We start from the raw sequence: 19679 nt of genomic DNA, 5'->3' as shown, positions 1-19679 counted from the left end.
ATCAGTTTAATAAGAGTTATACCGTATTGTAGGACGTAGTGTTGGCCTTTTTTATTCCTTTCCCTTTTTTTCTTTTAAGTTCTTTTTTTGTTAATGAATCAGGAGGAAACTATCTGGAGCAGCTTTCTTGTTCAACTCTCACCACTGAGTTTCCCCACACCATAAAACTTTTGCCATTTAAGGTTACAGTCTTAAAAAAATCTCAGAAATCTAGTTAAAAAAAACTTAAATTGACATTAAAAATTTTGTCTATTTTCGCAACGATCTTTTATCACGAAAACCCATTCAACTCGGCGTGACCCTAGTTGTAGCACCGCATGAGGAGTACGTACTCTAATTTTGTCATTGAAAGGCTATAAGTAAAAAAAAAGATTGCTAAATTAAATTCCTTCGTTTTTGTTTGTTTCTATTATTATTATTTTTTTTTTGTCATCTTTTTCTTATTTTTTTTATATGCGTATTGTTTAAATTGTCTAATATCCAGTCCGTCTGGCTGAACCACAAACTGAAAATGTGCTAAGTTTAGAGCAAAGTCACGGACTATTTTAGATGATTCCGTGGTCAGTTGTAAACAAGACCAGTTGAATGAGCGTAAGGTTCTTCAGTCTGAATTTAAGTTACAGTTAAGAGATAAAAAATTGTTCTCTTGCTTTGAAATTGCATGCTTTAGTCTTTGTAGCGATAAAAGTGTCAATGACGTTTTTTATGAGAGCCTGGTAATACAGACACCCCGATAATGCGTTTTTGGCGTCTGTGAATGGAAAGAATTCAAAAGCTGAATCCATTCAAAGTCTTCTTCTTCGTCGTCGTCGTCGTCGTCGTCGTCGTCTTCTTCTTCTTCTTCTTCTTCTTCTTCTTCTTCTTCTTCTTCTTCTTCTTCTTCTTCTTCTTCTTCTTCTTCTTCTTCTTCTTCTTCTTCTTCTTCTTCTTCTTCTTCTTCTTCTTCTTCTTCTTCTTCTTCTTCTTCTTCTTCTTCTTCTTCTTCTTCTTCTTCTTCTTCAAATTACAAATAGATAAACAAGTAAATACATGAGTGAACTGAAAGGAACTAAAAGTGAACTGAAAGACTTGGCTGTGATTTTAAGGCAGTTTCGTCGTTAAATTTCCTAATCATGTCGAATGGGCCGCTCTGCGAGCATAAATTTGTGCTTGCATCCCGAATGAAAGACGGCGTTCAGCCGGGTCAAATTGTTTTCGGTTCATTTTTTATCTGTTATATCTAATGTCAGAGCGCACGTTAGGGGGTCACCAAGACACTCGCAATTGAGTAGGCAATTGAACTGATAAACACGTCGTGAGAATTCATTAATTGGTTTTCATTAACACTATGCAGTCCGCGTTTGTTCTGTTATATCCCATTGAATGGTATAGGCAATTACTCTCGAATAAAGCGTTGAAGTGAGCACGTTGAAGCTCGATCGATTTTCGTGGTTTAGTCGGTTTTAGTCTGAGTTCAGATGGTTATTTTCTCGAGGTGCGCTATAAATGCATCTTTGTCGTTCAATTAAGAGTGAATTGAAAGAACCGGAAAGAAAATTTCCTGTGCAATGAGTGAGTGGTCATTAATGATACGAAAAGTGTCTGGTCTCTTCTATAAAATTAAATGGATGAGAATTTTATGCCTGTACCTGTGCTGCGTTGAGCCTATAAAACTAATATTGTGGTCATTCCAATGCAAAGCTACTGAGCAGAAGATTCCTGATGCGCTTATGCGACCGGAAAAGGGAGGTTCCAGCTTTTAAGTTTGGGTGTCGATGCGGCTAAGAGTGTGATAAATAATTCAAATGAAAGGTACAGAGCAAAACTTTTTGAGGATTAACATTTTTGTCCGAATTTTCAACTTGGATTTTCTCCGGGTTGAGGATAAATGGAGGGTAACTTGGCTGCGAGGTTGAGTATAAAGAACTAGAAAACACACTTTTTTAAACCGTTAATTGCAACCAAAAGAGATTGGAATGCCATTCAAATAGGGTTGAAACGAGGCATTAACTTCTCTAGTGGTTCTCAAGTCGAACGAAAGTGAACACGCCTTCGTAACTAATCACAAAAATGTTGGTACTTGCAGCGAAGCGTTTGTAACTCAATGGAAAAACCATTTTAGATCAATCAATAATGATGAGCTAAAAATATAAGCAGGCCTGTGCACAGCTGTCCCCTCTAGGGAATGACTGCTTCATGTCAAGTATTCACTTCTAATCTCTAATTATAATATTTTTTAATCTGTTCTAAACATATTAAGGATCCCTTTAGAACTGCAGCAGGTCAAGACAGCCAGTTTAGTCACCATAGCACAAACTGTTAATTAAGATTTCCAGTTGGAAATAAAATTTTCCATACACTTTGCAACCCAAAAGCGTCTGATCAGGCTGAAAAGGATCGTCGCCGTTTAAAATTGTGATAGTACAATTTTCACTGTAAAAATTCCAGGTCACTCTAGTTAATTTTTTTCTGTTGTTCGCTGTGCTTAAACGCTTCTAGTCTTCGGATAAAGTATGGGTACACATTTTCAGTTTTTCTTAGTCTTTTACCAATGTATTTCAGTGTTTTAAAATAGAGTTTTCTCTCTTCCGTTCAAAGTAAATCTATTCTAAGGAGCTCGTACGTCGTTATACTTTCCACCTAAGCTTTACCAGGTTTCAATATATATGTCATGGAGAAGCCCATGAAACAGAAGGCCCGTAATTACCGATCAAAATTGTCAGAGTTAACTGACTAGAGTCACATTTTTCATGATCTCTTTCATCCTATCCGATATGAAACGTTGACATGGTTAAAAATCCGCGCTTTAATTCTCTAAGTAAAACTATCCCGTAAGATAATACCTGCGGGGATATTTTAAAATAGGACAGATAGTGGTGTATTTGGCTGGGAGACCACCGATCGACACTGTTTAGGACTTGGGGAGATGTCTTTAATGGGGTCTTAAAAAGTGGTCATATTGGAAAGTGGCTGGACCTGCTAAGGAAATATCAGATGTCATCTCTGGAAAACTAAACCGATCAGTGTAGAACTTGTCTGTGGCTAGGATCACAACCGATTCCCCAATTATGAGAGGTCAGTGTTAAAAATGTTAGGAAGATTAAAAACCACTGTATTGTACAAACTGGAGCAATTTGTAACTCTCAGACTGCCCATTTATGGAAAGCTTAAAATTTAATATTTTGGAACAGCGTATGCAAATAAAAAAACTGACTTGGCCACGACTGAGTGATTGCTGAGGCAAAGTCCCTAGTCCGTTGTGAATTATACGAAACTGCCGGCGATACAAGTTTAGGATCTGGAGTACGCATGAAATTTTCTACAGGTATTGTGATGAACAATGTTGTGTGCACTGGAATAATTTTTCTTATATATTATCTCTGTTTTTCTATTTGGATCCTCTGTTTTCTATATTTTGAAACTAGAGCAATCTTTGCCCGGGGCAGAGTTGGACAGAGTTGTCACGAGCTGTTAATCGGCTTCCAACATGTTGAAATACATTGTATTTCTTTCTCTTTTTTTTTTCTTTAATTCGGTGCTTTTCGAAAAGACAATGCAGGCCATTTTCTTCTTGAATCCTTCTGCCTGCTTTTCCTTGAAGTTATTTTACTTGATTGAAAGAAACTGTTAAAGTAGTCAGGTGAAAACGAGAATCGTTTTGAAACTTGATTCGCGCAGATTTAATACCCCGACAGCAATTTGGCATTTTTTACGGCGAAGCCATTAACAACTATTCCGCAGGTGAAGATTACCGTCTTTGACTGTTGATTGGATTGTTAAAAATCTAACATTCTTTTATGTTAAGAAAGGCATTCGCTAGGAAGCTTGAGCCGGGGTCCCAGCGTTTTCATGGACGTTTTGATTGGCCGAAGAACAAAAGGTAGCGTATAACCTGCGTAGCTGGCGGTTTCGGTTGATAGCCCGTGGCCCGCAGCGAAAACGAGTGGCGAATTAACCGAGAGAATTCTTCTTGTCGCGGCTCCGCTCGTTTCCGCCGCGGGCCACTAAACCGCCCAACTAAACTGCCAGCTACGTGTACTTGGCAAGTCGGGAGAGATTAGTGCGGAAGGCCGGAAGCCAGCATATGGAAAGATCCTTTAAAATCGCTCATTTGGATATTATTTCTTGCGTTTATCAAATTCCCTTATTTATCAGTTTATTCTTCAAACTCAGAGAAGTTAGATCAATTAGCAAAACCCATTTCACGGAAGGGCGAGCAATATCAGTCAGCAGCTGTTCAAGATTGCTCTAAGCAAACAACGACGCAGCCGTAAATGAAGTTCTAAAGATGTGCGATGTTTTATCTGCCTCTCTTCAAGAACATCCGCTAAAATAATCAACACATTTTCGGCTAATAGCCTGAATAGCCTTCATATTGCCATTCTTTGTGGCGCCAAACAAAACTGAAACCATTTAGGGATAAATCAAAGCAGATCAAGAAATGCAAAATCTGGGACGAGGCTCGGCCTGCTTCTCTTCACGTGAAACAAATATCTCGTCGCCTCGGCCCTCGGTTTTGGACTGAAGGATAAAGGGGTACCCCCCCCCCCCCCCCATCCCCCAACCCTTACCCCTCCAGGCCTTTCCCCCAGGGGCCAGTTGTTCAAAGGCCGGATAACTTTATCCAGAGGATAAGTCGCTATCCGTCAGTTCCAATCTGTGCAAAGATTTCAGTATTTCCTCTTGTACAAGCGAATATGCACACTCTAACCACAGTTAAGTTTGGGAGTGTACGAAAACCTTGGACAACGTTTTACGTGAAGTATATTTTAGGCCCTGAATAGTGCCTTATCCGGCGGATAAAGTTATCCGGCCTTTGAACAACTGGGGCCAGATCTGCAAGGGATGTAGCCTGCGAGCAAGCTCTTGGGGAAGATACAGAGGATGCAAAATGAAACTTTTAAAAATTTGTTCCCGTTTCACTAGTCTTAGCAGAAGCATTCTGGGTTAGAGAATCAGATCACAATGCAAGGAGCTTTGGAGACCTGGAGCAAATTAAGAATGGACGTAGCACACCCAGAGAGGATCAAGTCTGCAAATGAACCCGTTGTGACCAATAGCCGGCCTGCACCTTTGAAAAGCTCTAATTTCTCTGGACACTTATAGGCTGTATTCTTTGCTGCATTGATTTTTAGGGCTGGAACATTGTTTAATTGTTCGTTCTTTTGTCTTCTCGACAAACTATGTTAGACGTTGCAAATGGTCTAGGTCGCCCCCTGTGCCCCTTGTGAGTAGTATAACGGAATGGTATTTCTCCATCGAGTGACGATATTTTGTGCACTGTAAAATACAAGTTAGGATTTAATAAATGCTCTTCTTAATCGTAAGCCTGTGATTGCAAAGGTTCTACGCTCTGGATTCTACGATTTCATTCAGTTTTCTGATCATTTGTTTATATTCCTTATGGACAGTCTTTTATGGATCAAAAACCAACACTACCAAATTCCAGTTCTACGCTCTGGATTCTACGATTTCATTCAGTTTTCTCTTTATTTGTTTATATCCCTTATGGACAGTCTTTTATGGATCAAAAACCAACACTACCAAATTTCAATTCGACTCGGAATACACGGACACCTTTGAATCGAGTTTCTCGCTGGAGAGTTCTTTGGTGCTCTATGGGTAAACAAATTAGGTTTATTTTATCAATTTGCATCCCCGTAAAATACCCCACCCATTATTCACCGACACAAAGCAGTCAGTGGTTATTGTTTTAACAAATTGCCCTTTTTAGATGCTTTAAGTCCTTATCTGTGACATTATCAGTTATATCTGGCTTGAACAAAAATCAACCGACCATCTACTGTAGTATGGGGTAATGAGTTACTAATGACCAGTAGAGCAGTCAAAAGCAATGACCAAGAATGCTCATCTATGAATCATTACAGTGCGACGCGACTTACCGTGGTCACCCAACAAACCTTCAGTGACAAGTAACGGTCACGCCTCCTTGCAAAGTCCAACAGGCAAGTGACGCAACAACGAATTCAATTCGTTGTGTCGTTTTGTATTTTATGAACAGGGAGGAAGATATCCTGATTGGCTAACTTGTCAAAAAAAGTTTGTTCGGTGGCCATGGTAAGGCGCGTCGCACTGTAATTGCCGACAGGAGCACATATTGGGTCGACATTCGCTCCCGGTGCCGTCCATCCTCGGAAACCCAAGGGCAGTTAGTCGGGTAGCAGGGATTCAGGTCGTGGGCGAAAGTTTACTGGAACGCGGGACGAGCCCCTGGGCAATTACTCTTACCAAACCAGTTCCAGAAGCATTTGAATTCCCCGCCGTTTCCAGGTTTGATTGGCCAAAGAAAACTATTTTCTGGCCAATCAAAACGGCGGGGAATTCAAATGTTTCTGGAACTGGTTCGATAAGAGTAATTGCCCAGGGGCTCTCCCATTCAGCTTACAGTAAACTTTCGCCCACGGAAATCCCTGCTACCCGACTAACTGGCCCCTGGGTCTCCGAGCCATAGGTGCCGTCTGAAACGTTGAACATCGGTGTGGTGGTTTAAAAACAAATGAAGTTTGTAAACGGAAATCCTGTTTTCCTGCCCTACATGCACACACAAATACACACCGAAAAAAAAAGATTTGGTAATGCAGAGACATGCAAGAATTAACAATAAAAACCGATGTTTCGGTGTCTTCATGACGTTATTGTCAAGGAGAAATAAATTACAGAGTCTGCGGTAAGGTGTAATTACAATAAATCAGCATATAGTGTTTAAGGCTTATTAAATAAATACTTTTGCGCGAAAAAAAAAACGACGAGAAGAAAACAACCAAAGCAAAGCAAGGCTGTTAAAGCTGTTCAGCTATTTCAACTCTGTTTCAGCAGAGGCCGGCACACAAGTTGATTTTTGCAAGTGAAGAAGTCTACTTTTTTCTAGACTGAAATGGCTAACGGAATGTACAGTGTACCAGGAGAACGTGGACGCAGCTTATTTTAGCCATTCCTCAGTTTAAAACTGTGGCTGCCCTTCTCCGGATGTGAGGATTTCCACAAATGATTAGCCTTTCACGGCCGTTGGTGAGTCAAAAAGAGCAAATTAAATTTTCGGGATGTTCGAAAAATTTACGGCAGTGGGCATTTCTCAGGAAATGAACAACTCGCAATTTGGAAATTCCCAATCAATTCCCAACTCATAACTTGCGAGCGGCAAACGTGCGCGTTGATCGATCCGCGCGTGTCCGGAGAAGAGACCAAGCGACATCAGGGAGCGAGGGGTCTAAAACAAGTGGAAAATTACCGATTTCTTCCTCCATTGTAGACTATAAGGAGGCCGCTCACTTGACTGGCTCTTTGCGAGAGTCAGTCCGAGCGGCTTGTTTAGGGCTTGATTCTCCGAGAGGTCACTGAGTATCTAGCGGTATCTAGCTTTTAGCGTAATATACGACTTGCCCACCTAAGCTGGTCACTCTAGCCCGCTACCGTTCCAATCTTCGCGCAGAACAGAGTCCCTGATTCCATACGGACCAACCACGTACCACGGGTCTTCGCGATATTCAAACGGAGACCCAGCACATTGTGTGAAACACTCCACAAATCGTAGAGTATATTATAATGACGTGAAAAACTGTTGATTTTCGTCGTCGGTACTGACTTTTTCTAGGGTCAAACATTGTAAACAGCCATATTTCATCGCCAAAAAAGTGTGCTGAAGACGAAAATCAAGTGTCTCTCCAACTTTCCCGTCACCACTGAAATAATCATAGAGTAGGGTCTTATCCGTACTGCCATTTTGAATATCGCGAAGACCTTGGGGAGAGGTTGCACAAGGTCACACACGGCCAGAGGGATTGGCCGCTGCCTCTCTAAGACCTGTTCAATTTCTCGTTGATGATCTTGAGGGCTACAGGTAACCTCCTTCCTAGGCTACGTGTGAGTCTCAGCTGGGCTCCAAACATTTCGATTCGAAGACATTGCGTTAAAGACTTTCGTGAACTTTCGAGAACTACACTGTCCCTTTAAAATCACATTAAATATAACTTTGCAGTTGTGAACATTGATTGCTGCGGTGAATGGACGGCTTTGCTTGTTTGCACCTGTTTTCTGCTGCTTTACACCATAAAGCAATAGAAATTCACAGTGGTTAATTAATTAAATGATTACTCGGGGATTGCAACATGAGGACCAAGCCAAGGCTGGGAGACAGGCGCTGGTGGTCTATATTTTCTAACTTCGTTTCCTCGGTCGGTACTGTAAGTTACGAACCGATTTTTTGCCCGTTGATTTATGGCCCTTCCCAGGGGAAGAGAGAGAAACCTGAGATAAACGTCAGGTTCACACCAGCAACGACAACAGGAAAGGTCATATTTTCCCTTTAAATCGTTATGTTTGTACGCGTTATGTCTGTCTGTTCACAATGCAATGGTGACACAGATCATTGCCTGATTTCATACCGTGGGGGTCTGGGTACGAGTCTGTGTATTATGGGTTATGGGACTCAACACCCACATAGCCGGAAAGAGCACATCGAACTTTACAATATCCTCAAGTTTGGTGTCAATCAAGCTAATATTAGGCGAGATACAGCCATTCAAAAACTTAAAAATTTACTAAGAAATGTATGGAACGCCGGACACACGTCCGGCGTTCCATACATTTCTTAGTAAAATTTTGAGTTTTTGAATGGCTGTATCTTTCCTAATATTACCTTGATTAACACCAAACTTGGAAATGTTGTAAAGTGCGGTGTGCTCTTTCCGGCCATGTGGGTGTTGAGTCCCATAACCCATAATACACAGACTCGTACCCAGACCCCCACGGTATGAAATCAGGTCGGCGTGACAAAAGATGGGTGGTGTTTTTAGAGATTGCATTTCCGTGACGTTGCCGCCATGTCACGCCTGATATCGCATGATGTGAACCGCGATCACATGATTGCTCTGAACATGATGGGTCGAACTCTCTTGATTCTCGCCGTATTATTCCCTCTTGTGTGCGTTTTACTGGTGAAATACCAAGATGCCGATTTTCTGTTGATGATTTACGAGGTGGTGGGTGAAAATCCCGCAGTTGCATTGCGCGGAAAAGTCGTTTGGATCACTGGTGCTTCAAGTGGTATCGGCGAATATTTAGCTTATGAATTGGCAAAATATGGCTGCAAATTGGTGCTTTCTGCGAGGAGAAAAGATGAACTAGAGAGGGTGAAGAAAAACTGCGCCGGTAAGATCTGGAAGCTATCACCAAATATTGTAAATTGTACAAGGAGTGGGCGAATTAACACGTAAGCTTCCATTGCTTTAAGTTCGCCTACCATGTTGGTGGACAAAACAAAAGAAAATTTGCTCACATAATTATCATAAAAATAGCAGTTAACTCCCAGAGGAGAAAAATCTTATTGTTCCTGTCCACCATTATGGCCGCCATGACGTCACATGCAAACGATTGTTTCTGTGTTGGGAGTGTCTCTCACTTTTCGTCGCTCCTCGGATGATGCTTTTAGCGAACGTAAACCTTGCACTGTTGCACTGAACAGGATATCCTTTTCTGACTCCTAAAAGTACTGATTAACTTAGTTGTTTGATCGCTTCATTCTCTAAAAATCTAGACAGTTCTTTGGTCTTTGTTTGCCCTTTTTCCTTTTGCCTCGCGGATTGCATTCGCAAGTAAAGGCCAATTAGTTTTGGAAGATGTTTTGAAAATAAAAATTTTGTGATCTGCTCTTTTTGGAGATGGGGGAGGGAGGAAGGGAGAGAGGGGGGGAGGAGAGAGTGGAGGGTGGCAATTGCCACCCTAACAAAAACCGTGCAGGAAAATGGGAGGGGAATCCCCTCCCCTTTAAATCTGAACTTATCCAGGTAAACTTCAAATCAGCATCAATTTGCTGGGTATTTAGCGAGTGTCATTTTTTCTGCCTTTGGGACCTCGACAAGCCAGCTGAATAAACAGCATTTGTCAATGGTGTTTCATTGTTTGATAAATCACGTGATAAAAAATAACTGGGCTAGTTTCCATGAGTCTCCTGTAGCTCGTCAGTGGTAGAGCATCCGAACTAGTCATTAGAAGGTCATGCAAATTAAGGTTTAGCTCCTGTTGAAGAACTCAGATTTTATTTTTCCAAGTAAATTCAAGTATCATTTATTTACTGGGCTAAAAACATAACATTACATCCTTTTCACAAATACCACTCACAGACATTAATTCACACAAACCTAGTTTAATCGCCTAGCTCTGACGAGTCTTCTGTAGCTCAGTAGGTTTGCCTCCTACTGGGAGAACTCGGATTTTCTTTTCCGAGTATGACTGTATCACTGACTGAAAAATTCATCTATCATTTATTCACCAGGCTAAAAACATAACATCACATTTTTTCTTTTAAATGTGAATAAAAATGCTGTTATCAATAATTTATAAAAATTGTGTTGTTGGATGTTGGCGAAATTTCCTTGAATTCTCGCTCAAACCCTCACTCAACATTTTTGCATAAGCTGGCCAGCGAGAACAACATGTACTATACCAAAAAATTATGATTTTATTTATTGACTTACTTTTCAACAGCTATTGCTTTGGCTCTTGATTCATCATTTAAGAAAGATCAAGATATTCTTGTCCTTCCCCTGGATTTGCAGACATTTGACACTCATGAGCAACTAGCCAAAGATGTACTCAAGCATTTTGGAAAGGTAAATGAATAAAAACCAACAATGACACTCAAAACATGTTTTCCATTAACTGCATTATACTTGAACAATTTCAGTTGCAGTTAAATTAACTAGTATGAAAATTATATAACTATTTGCTGATTTCTTTAACTTCACAAATGTCATTAAAATACATAGTTAAAATCCATAATGCATGTCTTTATTTGTATTATAACTCAGTTGTTTTACTTACCCATAAGCTTTTATGGGTAAGTAAAACAATTTTTCTTGGTTCCTTTTATATTTCTCTAGGTTGATATTTTGGTCAACAATGGTGCCCGGTTACAAAGATCTTTGGTGAGAAAGACACCCCTGGAAGTTGACAGAGCACTTCTAGATTTGAACACTGTTGGGACCATCTCCTTGACCAAGGCAATTCTACCGCACATGATAGAGCGACATGAAGGACAGATTGTTGTTGTAAGCAGTGTGCTGGGAAAGTATGGTAATAAAACAAATATTAACATTGAAAAGTATGTGTAGTTCCAGAATATCCATACCCACCTCTGCTACAGAAGGGATCTGAAATTCCAGGGGGGTGGGGGAGGGGAAGGGGGATCACAGCCAAATATATAAAAAGAAATGTATGAAGCTAAATTGGAATAATTTTCCGTAGAGGTAGGAGGGTCTTAGAAATCCATTGTGTGAAGGGGGACGGGTGGGAGCGGGGGGGTTAGTATGGTTATAATTTTTCTGGAACTGTGCACCATGAATGCTGTGATTTTAGCCTCAGAAACTATGAAGTGGCCATCCTCTCACTGTTCTTCTGGTTCCTGCACCTTCCTTGGTGGTTCCACCTCTGTGAAAATCGTACAAAGCAGGACAAAATATGCAATTTTATTTTTTTCCTGCTTCTCTTCCTCTCACAACTTATTCCATTTTGTCCCATTTCCAACTTCCTTCTTTCTTGAAGCCAGTAAGCTTTCCTTGCATTACTAAGAATTTTCCTTAGTTTGTCTTATCATGGATGGTTAATTGACTGAATGTTGTTCAAGGACTGTATCTGAGAAAGCAAAGAAAAAAGCGGCAATCCCATGGAAAACAGGGAACAGTTTACTTTTTTTAGATGCTTTGTGCAACTTAGCCTGCGAGCAAGGTCTCTTTCAGGTCAGCCACGGAAGGATTAGCATGAGTGCCGAGCGAGGCCAGCCACAAGAGGATTGGGATCCCACCCCAATCCTCTTGCAGCTGCCATAAGAGAGAGCTTGCTCGCACGCTATATGCAACTAGGCTCTGGTCCTTAACCCTTTTCTGCTGTGTTCTGGATCTACTGTCCCCCCTCCACCTCTGACCTGCCACCTGTTATATCCCAAAAGCCTAATTACAGCTGGCATGGTGAATAATTTTCAATGGAATTCTGCAAAACTGGCTTTACATTCAGAAAACACTGTCACAGCTGAAAGCAATATGGACCCTCTGTTCTACAGTATATATGTGACTATTGTGATTGCAAACCAGTAATATAAGAAACATCGAGAATTAAGGTTATTTTTAAAATCTCTAGCTTTCTCAATATTCCTGAGAACTTGAGAATCATGCATATGATATTGAAACATTTTAAGCAAAATTTTTTTACAGGACTCCCTTATGAAGCAACCTATTGTGCCAGCAAACATGCACTGCAGGTTTGTGGAATATAATTAGCACTCTCTAATGTCCTCAGTAAAAGAAACTATTTTAACTTAAATTCTTTCTTGAGTACTGACTTATGAACTGATGACCAAAAAAGATGGGTAGCCCTTATAATGGTTTCCACTGACTTTCATAGTTAGCTTGGTCGAGCAACTACATTAATATATCAGCTAAATGTCCTGAAACCTCAAACTTGTCATCACATTGTTAATATTAAAACCCTACTGGATTTACAGCTCTAGACTCTTGTTTGCAGAGTAAATGATACCCTCTTTTATTGTGGACTTGAGTTCATTTTCGGAAAAGTACTTGCTAGTGTATTTATTTGCCAAAAATTGTGCCCCCTTGCGTAAACAACCTGAGTCTTAATAAGCCCTGGTATATTTTAAGGGTGTTCATACAAAATTTAAAAAATTCAGGTATATAAAGTGTGTTACCCAACATAAAGCTTTTGACTTGACCACTTTTCAAACAACACTCCCAGAATGAAATAAATAATACCTTTTCACTATTTAAACCCTGGGGTTTTAATATTTAAGTTAACTTGGTATAACCAAATTCTGATTGGGTAGTTGACGACCTCCACTGAAGAATTGCAAATTTAAATGCATTTTGCGTTGTGAGAAATTTTTGCCTCTTCTCCAGGGTTACTTTGACACTGTTCGGCTGGAGTTGGCAGAGCACAACATTGGTGTCCAGATCATCCTTCCGGGTCCTATCAAATCACATATCTCCAAGTATGCTTACACTGAAGACATAAATATGGTAAGAAATTAATAATACGATATTATTCTTTCTGCCTGGTGTGTCGTCATTTATACTTCCTTTCTTTGCTTATTTTTTAGTTGCCATCACCTCACTATATTGGACTACAGATTCATAATCTGGCACGGCTCCTAAAAAACAAGTGACAAACTTGAGAGATTACAGAACAATGCCATGCGCCCCATTTTAAGAACTATTAGAAAAACATGTTCACAGGATGTTATAAATGAAGGGCTGGGAGCATAACCGACTTATGTCGAATTTCAGCTCGTTTTTCGAGTTTGCTCGGATTTGTCCGAATTTTTGCATGTGAACTTCAATTCGATTGAAAAACATTGTTCAGTATTTTTTTCCGCCGATTTGTGTTTCATATTAATGCCATTGGGAATTGTTACCATCTTCTAAAGAAAAATCGATAACATTATAGTCACTATGGATGACCAAAAGGACAATGCATCGAGTATTAATATTTGTATTAAATATAAACTTGTTGTCTTTGAACCACGGCACACGAAAGCGGTCTTTCTCGCGGGAGAAACGAAAAGAATTCTGTTACACTTTCATTTGATTGTTACAAACTACTACGTGCGTGACAGGAGTGTAAGAAACGCACCTCAGATACAATACGTCATCAAAATGTCCGCACAGTTCTCGGCCACAGTTCTCACCACTAAAAAGTCATTTATATATGTTCGTTGGCAATGTTTTACCTTTGGCAGCGTGTAAATGCTTTGTTTATCATTAGATCGCCATGTTGAAATGCTTTCCTAAAGGTGTTTCACAGAGGAAATCTATTTTCCAACAGTTCTCACCCCATTACGTAAAAATAATTCAAAATTCAATAGGCCTTATCACGGTTTTCGACGCCATTTTGACGAGTAGGCAAACACGCTTGAAATAACAGTGTTTGTATGGAAATCCGATGTCAAATAATTTTCATAAAACATCGCTTCTGAAAAATTCATGAATTGGAAACTTTTGGCACTAGGAAAAGGATTTTAAGAAAAAAAATTGGAGGGATGTAGCTGTGCCAGAAAGCGTCCAGTCGTGTTTTGAACTTTCCTTTCATTTATCTGTATTTTTTTCCCGCGAACTATTTTTAGTAGCAGTTCACGGCTGGTTCGCTTACAGAAAAATGTATGGAAAGTTCAAAACTCGACTGGACGCTTTCTGGCACAGCTACATCCCTCTATTTTTTTTTCTTAAAATCCTTTTCCTAGTTTCAAAAGTTTCCAATTCATGAATTTTTCAGAAGCAATGTTTTACTAAAATTATTTGACATCGGATTTCCATACAAACACTGTTATTTCAAGCGTGTTTGCCTACTCGTCAAAATGGCGTCGAAAACCGTGATAAGGCCTATTAGTTTCTTTATTGCGACATGGGCGAGAACTGTTGCCAGATTACTAAGACGCACTTTTGCTGTGATCAAAAGGGGTAGAATAGAAGGGCAACAAATCGGTTTTTCATTGAGAGAAAAGTTTATCTCGAAACAAGCCATTTCCTTTCCTGCAACACGATTTGAATAAGCGAGAACTGAGGGCGAGAACTGTTACGCATTGAAAGAAAACAAGTTCTATGTCACGCACTGCGTGACTTACAGCCTTACTGGCTTTCAAGAGACCGGTCTTGGTATGAAATGCAGTTATTTTCCCTTACGGTTAAGTGAAAAGTTACAACCATGTTAATGAAATAATGTGACAGTGTTGCTTGAAGTTCGTTATGCTACAAGTTGGTTTTATCGCCCCGAAAGGAAAACACAAAATTGGAACTAGCACTTTTTTGAAATCACGCGAAAGCTATTTGCGCCACACTTAACCTACGGCTAAAATGAGTAACTTTCTTGACTTCGTTAATGCACAAAGCGAAAATATGCACCATAGGACTTGGCTGACCGAAAACCGTAACTTATATTCCAATGTTTCCACTTCCCAAATACGCACGGTTACCTTACAACAAGAACGCGCGGTCCGAGTCTTCTTAACCGACGAGCACGACGTGGACAACATCTCTAACAACATTAACCTTCCAAGCACGTTCACTAGTAAACAAGGAAACCACCACATTCCCCTCCCCACCCCCCCCCCCCCCCCAACTCAATGTTGTTTTCTGGGTCACGAACAGTCTCCTGGCAAGCATCACCTTCCAAATCAACATTGCATAAGGGGGAGGGGGGGAGGGAGAAATAACTGTGGTAGAATTAAGAAGAGAGAAACAGTGGGTGAGTGGTTTCTACATCTGTTTTCGGTTGTCATTGCATAGGGGGAGGGAGTGGGAGAGAGAAGTAAAGTTCTGTGGCAGAACTAACGAGAGAGAAATAGTAAGCAAGTGGTTTTTGCGCTGTTGGTGTTTGGTTTTCTCAAGGAGTTTTGTTCACGATTGTAAAACCGCGAAATGTTTTCAAAACCAGGGAGAGCAAAAATTGGGACAAATGCGAGCGAAATCGAAAACTGGGCTAAAATTCGACATAAGTCGGTTATGCTCTCAGCTCTTCAAATCATAAGCATTTCTTGTGTTTCCAAATGACCTTCAAAATGATTAACAATGACCTACACTGACCTGATAAGGTGACAGGATATCTCTCAAAGCCTTTTATTTGCATGGCAGACTCTTGTGTGACCACAGCCTGCTTGATTTACTTAAAGCACGATCAACTACTAGACTCAGCCGCAATAGACTGGAACAGCTTACCCTGCCATCTCAGGGAGCATTCTTCGCTAGGAGGTTTTAAAAGGTCTTTTTTTTCTTACCTCTGGGACGCTGATGAAAATTGAACATACCCTCCTTTCCAATTTTAACCTGAACGTTTTGTCCACTTACTGCACCTTTCAATAGCATCCACACTCTGAACTTCAAAACCCAACTGACGATTTGTGTGTTTTACTGCCATAGTTATTACAGTGACAACCAAATGACAATAAGAATACAGAAACTGGCAAAGTGGATCAATAATCATTCAATCACAGTGCTTAATTTGACCTTTTTGACCCGGCTGTCCCATGTAACTTTGGTTTCTCAGAGGTGCGCTGCATTGCCAGGGATTGCAGACTGCAGTGAAAAATGTATTGCTTGATTGAATCTTTAGCTTCAATGCAGATTGTTATCTTGATGCTGATAGGTATATATTCTATCGTTCATGGTTTTATAGCATTTTGATTTCACCTTGCTTGAGTTGCACTGTTTGCTTTTGCAGTTCTTTAAAGACTCGCCTCATTACCAAGATGCATTGGAAAGGATGCCAACTGAACGCTGTGCAAAGTTGATGGCAGTGAGCATGGCAAATAACTTGGATGAAGTCTGGATATCACGTCACCCACCTCTTCTATACTCTTATCTAAACCAATACTTTCCAAACCTCTTTAGATGGTATGTTTGGATAACTAGGAATTGATCTCTTCAGTTACCCAAGGAGCTCCAAAGTTTATATGTCCTATACAGAGAATTTTTCTCTTGCATTTGATGTGGTTGTCCCTGGTAAAAAACACTTCTAACCACATGTCTTTTAGATCTGCTTAAGACTTTGGCAGGACTTTTCAAAATCTTCAAGTATAATCCTGAAAGTTTGTAGGCTCGGTGAGGTTCACAGTATATCAAATCAAGGTTGTTGGTTTAAGTACAGTCTCTGCACCCCCATTAGGGTACTCTATAGAGTAAACTATACAGGAGGGATCCACCCGAGAGGGGTTCCTTTTGTACCCTTGTGCATAAAGTATGCAGGAGGGAAGTGAGATAAACATTTTTAGTATTTTAAAGGGTCGCAAAAGAATAGACTGTAAACCGAATGGGTTGCAATAAATTCCAAGAATTAGAAAAATGTCAGGAAAAACTGAGCATAACTTCCTGGTAGAAAATACAATGGAGAAATAATGATTGCTACGGAAAAAAGTGACCCTTTTGTTTTATGGATGCAAAAGGAGTATCATTTTGGTAAAATCCTGCACCATAAAGATATAAAAACTTTATTGAGTAACTGTCTTACCCCGACTGCGTCCTCAATGTTGTTTCCTTAGAAACGACGGATAAAAATTATTATGCCTCCTGGTTTTACTCTAAATGTTGTCTCTCTTCACCAAGATGGTTAACTGCAAGCCATTGGGTAAGAGAAGCCTGTGATGGACTAGCATGCCATTCAAGGGCTAGTTTTTCTCCGGTTGTGGGCAGGGTGAGGGAAGGCATAGCTAGAATGTAACAAGCCAATGTTACAATGCTATTCCTGTTAATATTATTTCATTGTTTGTCTGTTCTCCGTCTAGGGTCTCTAAACAGACCATGATGAAGACAATGACAGCGGCCTACATGAAACCTGCAGCAAAAACCAAGGAGTGACCTTAGGAGAATGGAGTGTTTAATATCAGCACCCAGGAATACGTGCACACATGCTTGCGCTGAGACGTTTAAAAATATTTTTGGATTGTCTTATATAGTGGCGGTGGTACAACTTTCACACCGGTTCGAGTGCATCCCGGTTTTCTGTCTTCCTTTTCATGATAGCGCTTCAAAATCTCATCAATCATACCCTTTGCGAGTTTATCCGATGGAGTCCCATTCCGGTACGATGCAGGGGCACTCAACCAGAATATTTAAGAAAAAATCTTCAAATGTCATTTTCTCTTTTCCAAGATTGGCTTCGGGCCTTTAAAAGGGGTGTCACGCAGTTTGATCTTCGCATTCTTAAGCTCAATTTTTAAGTCTTAAATAAATGGAGTAACAACAGACTGTTATTCAGAAACAATGCTTAGGACATATCTCAACTCAAAAGGGGCTAGCCCCTCGTCCTTATCCGCCAAGTGTACGAGGTGCTGTTGTTTTTTCGAAACCCCTAGCTGGCCTTTTTACGCTCTGTTAACGACATTTTTCGTCTCATGGAAAACAAAAGGGATTAATTTTTACATTAGTAAAGTGTTTGGTATCAAAACACGAAAGAAAGCGCTAGATTTTCTTCACGACTAAATTCTAATTTCTGAGGTGATTGAAGCCTTCCGAACAGATATTTGTCGAAACGATGGGTTAGATACCTGATAAAATCTCATAACAGTGATGTGTAAACGCGTTGTGGCTGTCCGTTTTATATTCTATGCACCGAGCAGTGCAGAGTTGACACATCGCTGTATGAAGCAAGCATCGCAGAATGAAAAACAGTTTATGTGAATGCAGTTTTTCATGTGGTCCAGAATGAAGGGGTCGTATTGGTATATGCCCCGCGTAAACAGTCCTCATGTTCCTAACCAACTGGGAAGCGAGGACAGAAACAGCAAACAAAATGTGGCCTTGTGTGTGCATGTCTAGGGTTGCACGCAACTACAGTTTTTACGAGTTTATATTTCAGCCAAGTAAGCTAGGGTTTCAACTTTTACGATTTGGGCAGTTTTTCAGTCCAAAATTGATTTCCAAAAATTTTTATATTTTTGTAAAATTCGGAAATATCTTTAAGGCCCTTCTGAGATCATAGGGGAGTTTCTTGACCGAGACCAGCAACTCGTTGGCATTATCGAAATTTTGGTTACATGTTACATTCTCAGAAATTAATACAGAAATGGCCTGTACTCAGAATTGGTTTTCAGGGATCAGCTTTTCGGGAATGGCGTAGAGAATGTAGAGTCAAGAAAGCCTGACACAAAAACGATTAATATTGACACTGCTCCTCCGACTGGTGTTCAAATCCCTGTTTACTGGGGTAACTACTCTCTTCCAGAGTGTTCTCATCTCCAGACTGTATTGAATGAATATCAGGACATGTTTGCTTTGATTGAAACCTGAGGAACTTGGTCGTACTGGCTTTGTAAAAGACTACAATAGTACGGGTACTAGTAGACCACACATACACGTCAAAACGGTTCTTCCCGTTCCCAAGATATGCTGTGAGTTCGTGGGCGCATCTGTGGCCAGGACCGTTTCTGCATTGTTTACCGTGCCTTCAACAAAATTACAGAAAAACGTAATTACCCTTTGTTTCAGAATAGTGATACCCTAGACGCCTTAACTCGGGTGGAGTATTTTATTTACCCTTTACCTACTTTCAGGTTACTAGCAAATTGGGTAGACCACTTCTCTCCTCGAAAAATCGCGTTTACTACTCATTCTGAGCTTTTTGAATTCTTTGTCGTACCATTTGGCTTGACCAATGCCCCAAGTACCTTCCAAAGAAATCCCTTTTTCACTTGTAGCTATCCTAATGTTGAATAATGCGAGCAATGAAAAGACTCACATGTCATTGGTTTTCTTGGGTTTATTTATCGTTAGTATTGGGAAACGATACAATGAATGTTTAACTCATGGTGAATATTCTACGTAATGGGCTGAAGAGATAAAAGGTTTGGCGGTTCTGTGAAAACAGGTTTTGCCTTCACAAAACGGAAACACGGACGGACGGGGAAACTCTTCAAAATCACTTCGGCCTTTCTCCTGGGGAACACTCACTGGCTGCGGGAAGGACCGAGATCTCTTACGGCAAGCGAATTTCTCTGAGACAGTAAAACCACACAGAACTTGGCTCCAACGTGGGGTTAATACCAAAACTATAACCAAGGATCTAACCAAAGGATGCAACCAAAGAAAATCTTACAAAGCACTTGTTTTTAAGCCTAAACTAGTAAAGCGTTCGAATTACATCATTTTCCAACGAGTCAGTTTACAGAATACAACAATCATTTCTAAAAG

At 40.3% G+C, this 19679-nt stretch overlaps 1 protein-coding gene across 1 annotated transcript; it reads left to right on the top strand.

Moving 5' to 3' along the window:
* Positions 1 to 8838: 8838 nt before the first annotated feature.
* Positions 8839 to 17752, top strand: LOC146464597 (dehydrogenase/reductase SDR family member 7-like). Its single transcript, XM_085129382.1, has 7 exons — positions 8839 to 9147; positions 10483 to 10607; positions 10878 to 11070; positions 12204 to 12250; positions 12903 to 13022; positions 16216 to 16388; positions 17276 to 17752. The coding sequence occupies exons 1-7, from the start codon at positions 8859 to 8861 to the stop codon at positions 17346 to 17348; spliced, it is 1020 nt and encodes a 339-aa protein (XP_084985508.1). The 5' UTR covers positions 8839 to 8858; the 3' UTR covers positions 17349 to 17752.
* Positions 17753 to 19679: the final 1927 nt, after the last annotated feature.

This window comes from Pavona decussata, unplaced genomic scaffold (assembly GCF_977016875.1).
Source record: "Pavona decussata unplaced genomic scaffold, jaPavDecu1.1 SCAFFOLD_161, whole genome shotgun sequence".
Taxonomy (NCBI): Eukaryota; Metazoa; Cnidaria; class Anthozoa; order Scleractinia; family Agariciidae; genus Pavona; species Pavona decussata.
The sequence above is the reverse complement of the archived record's forward strand: the minus strand, read 5'-3'. Positions and strand labels throughout refer to the sequence as shown.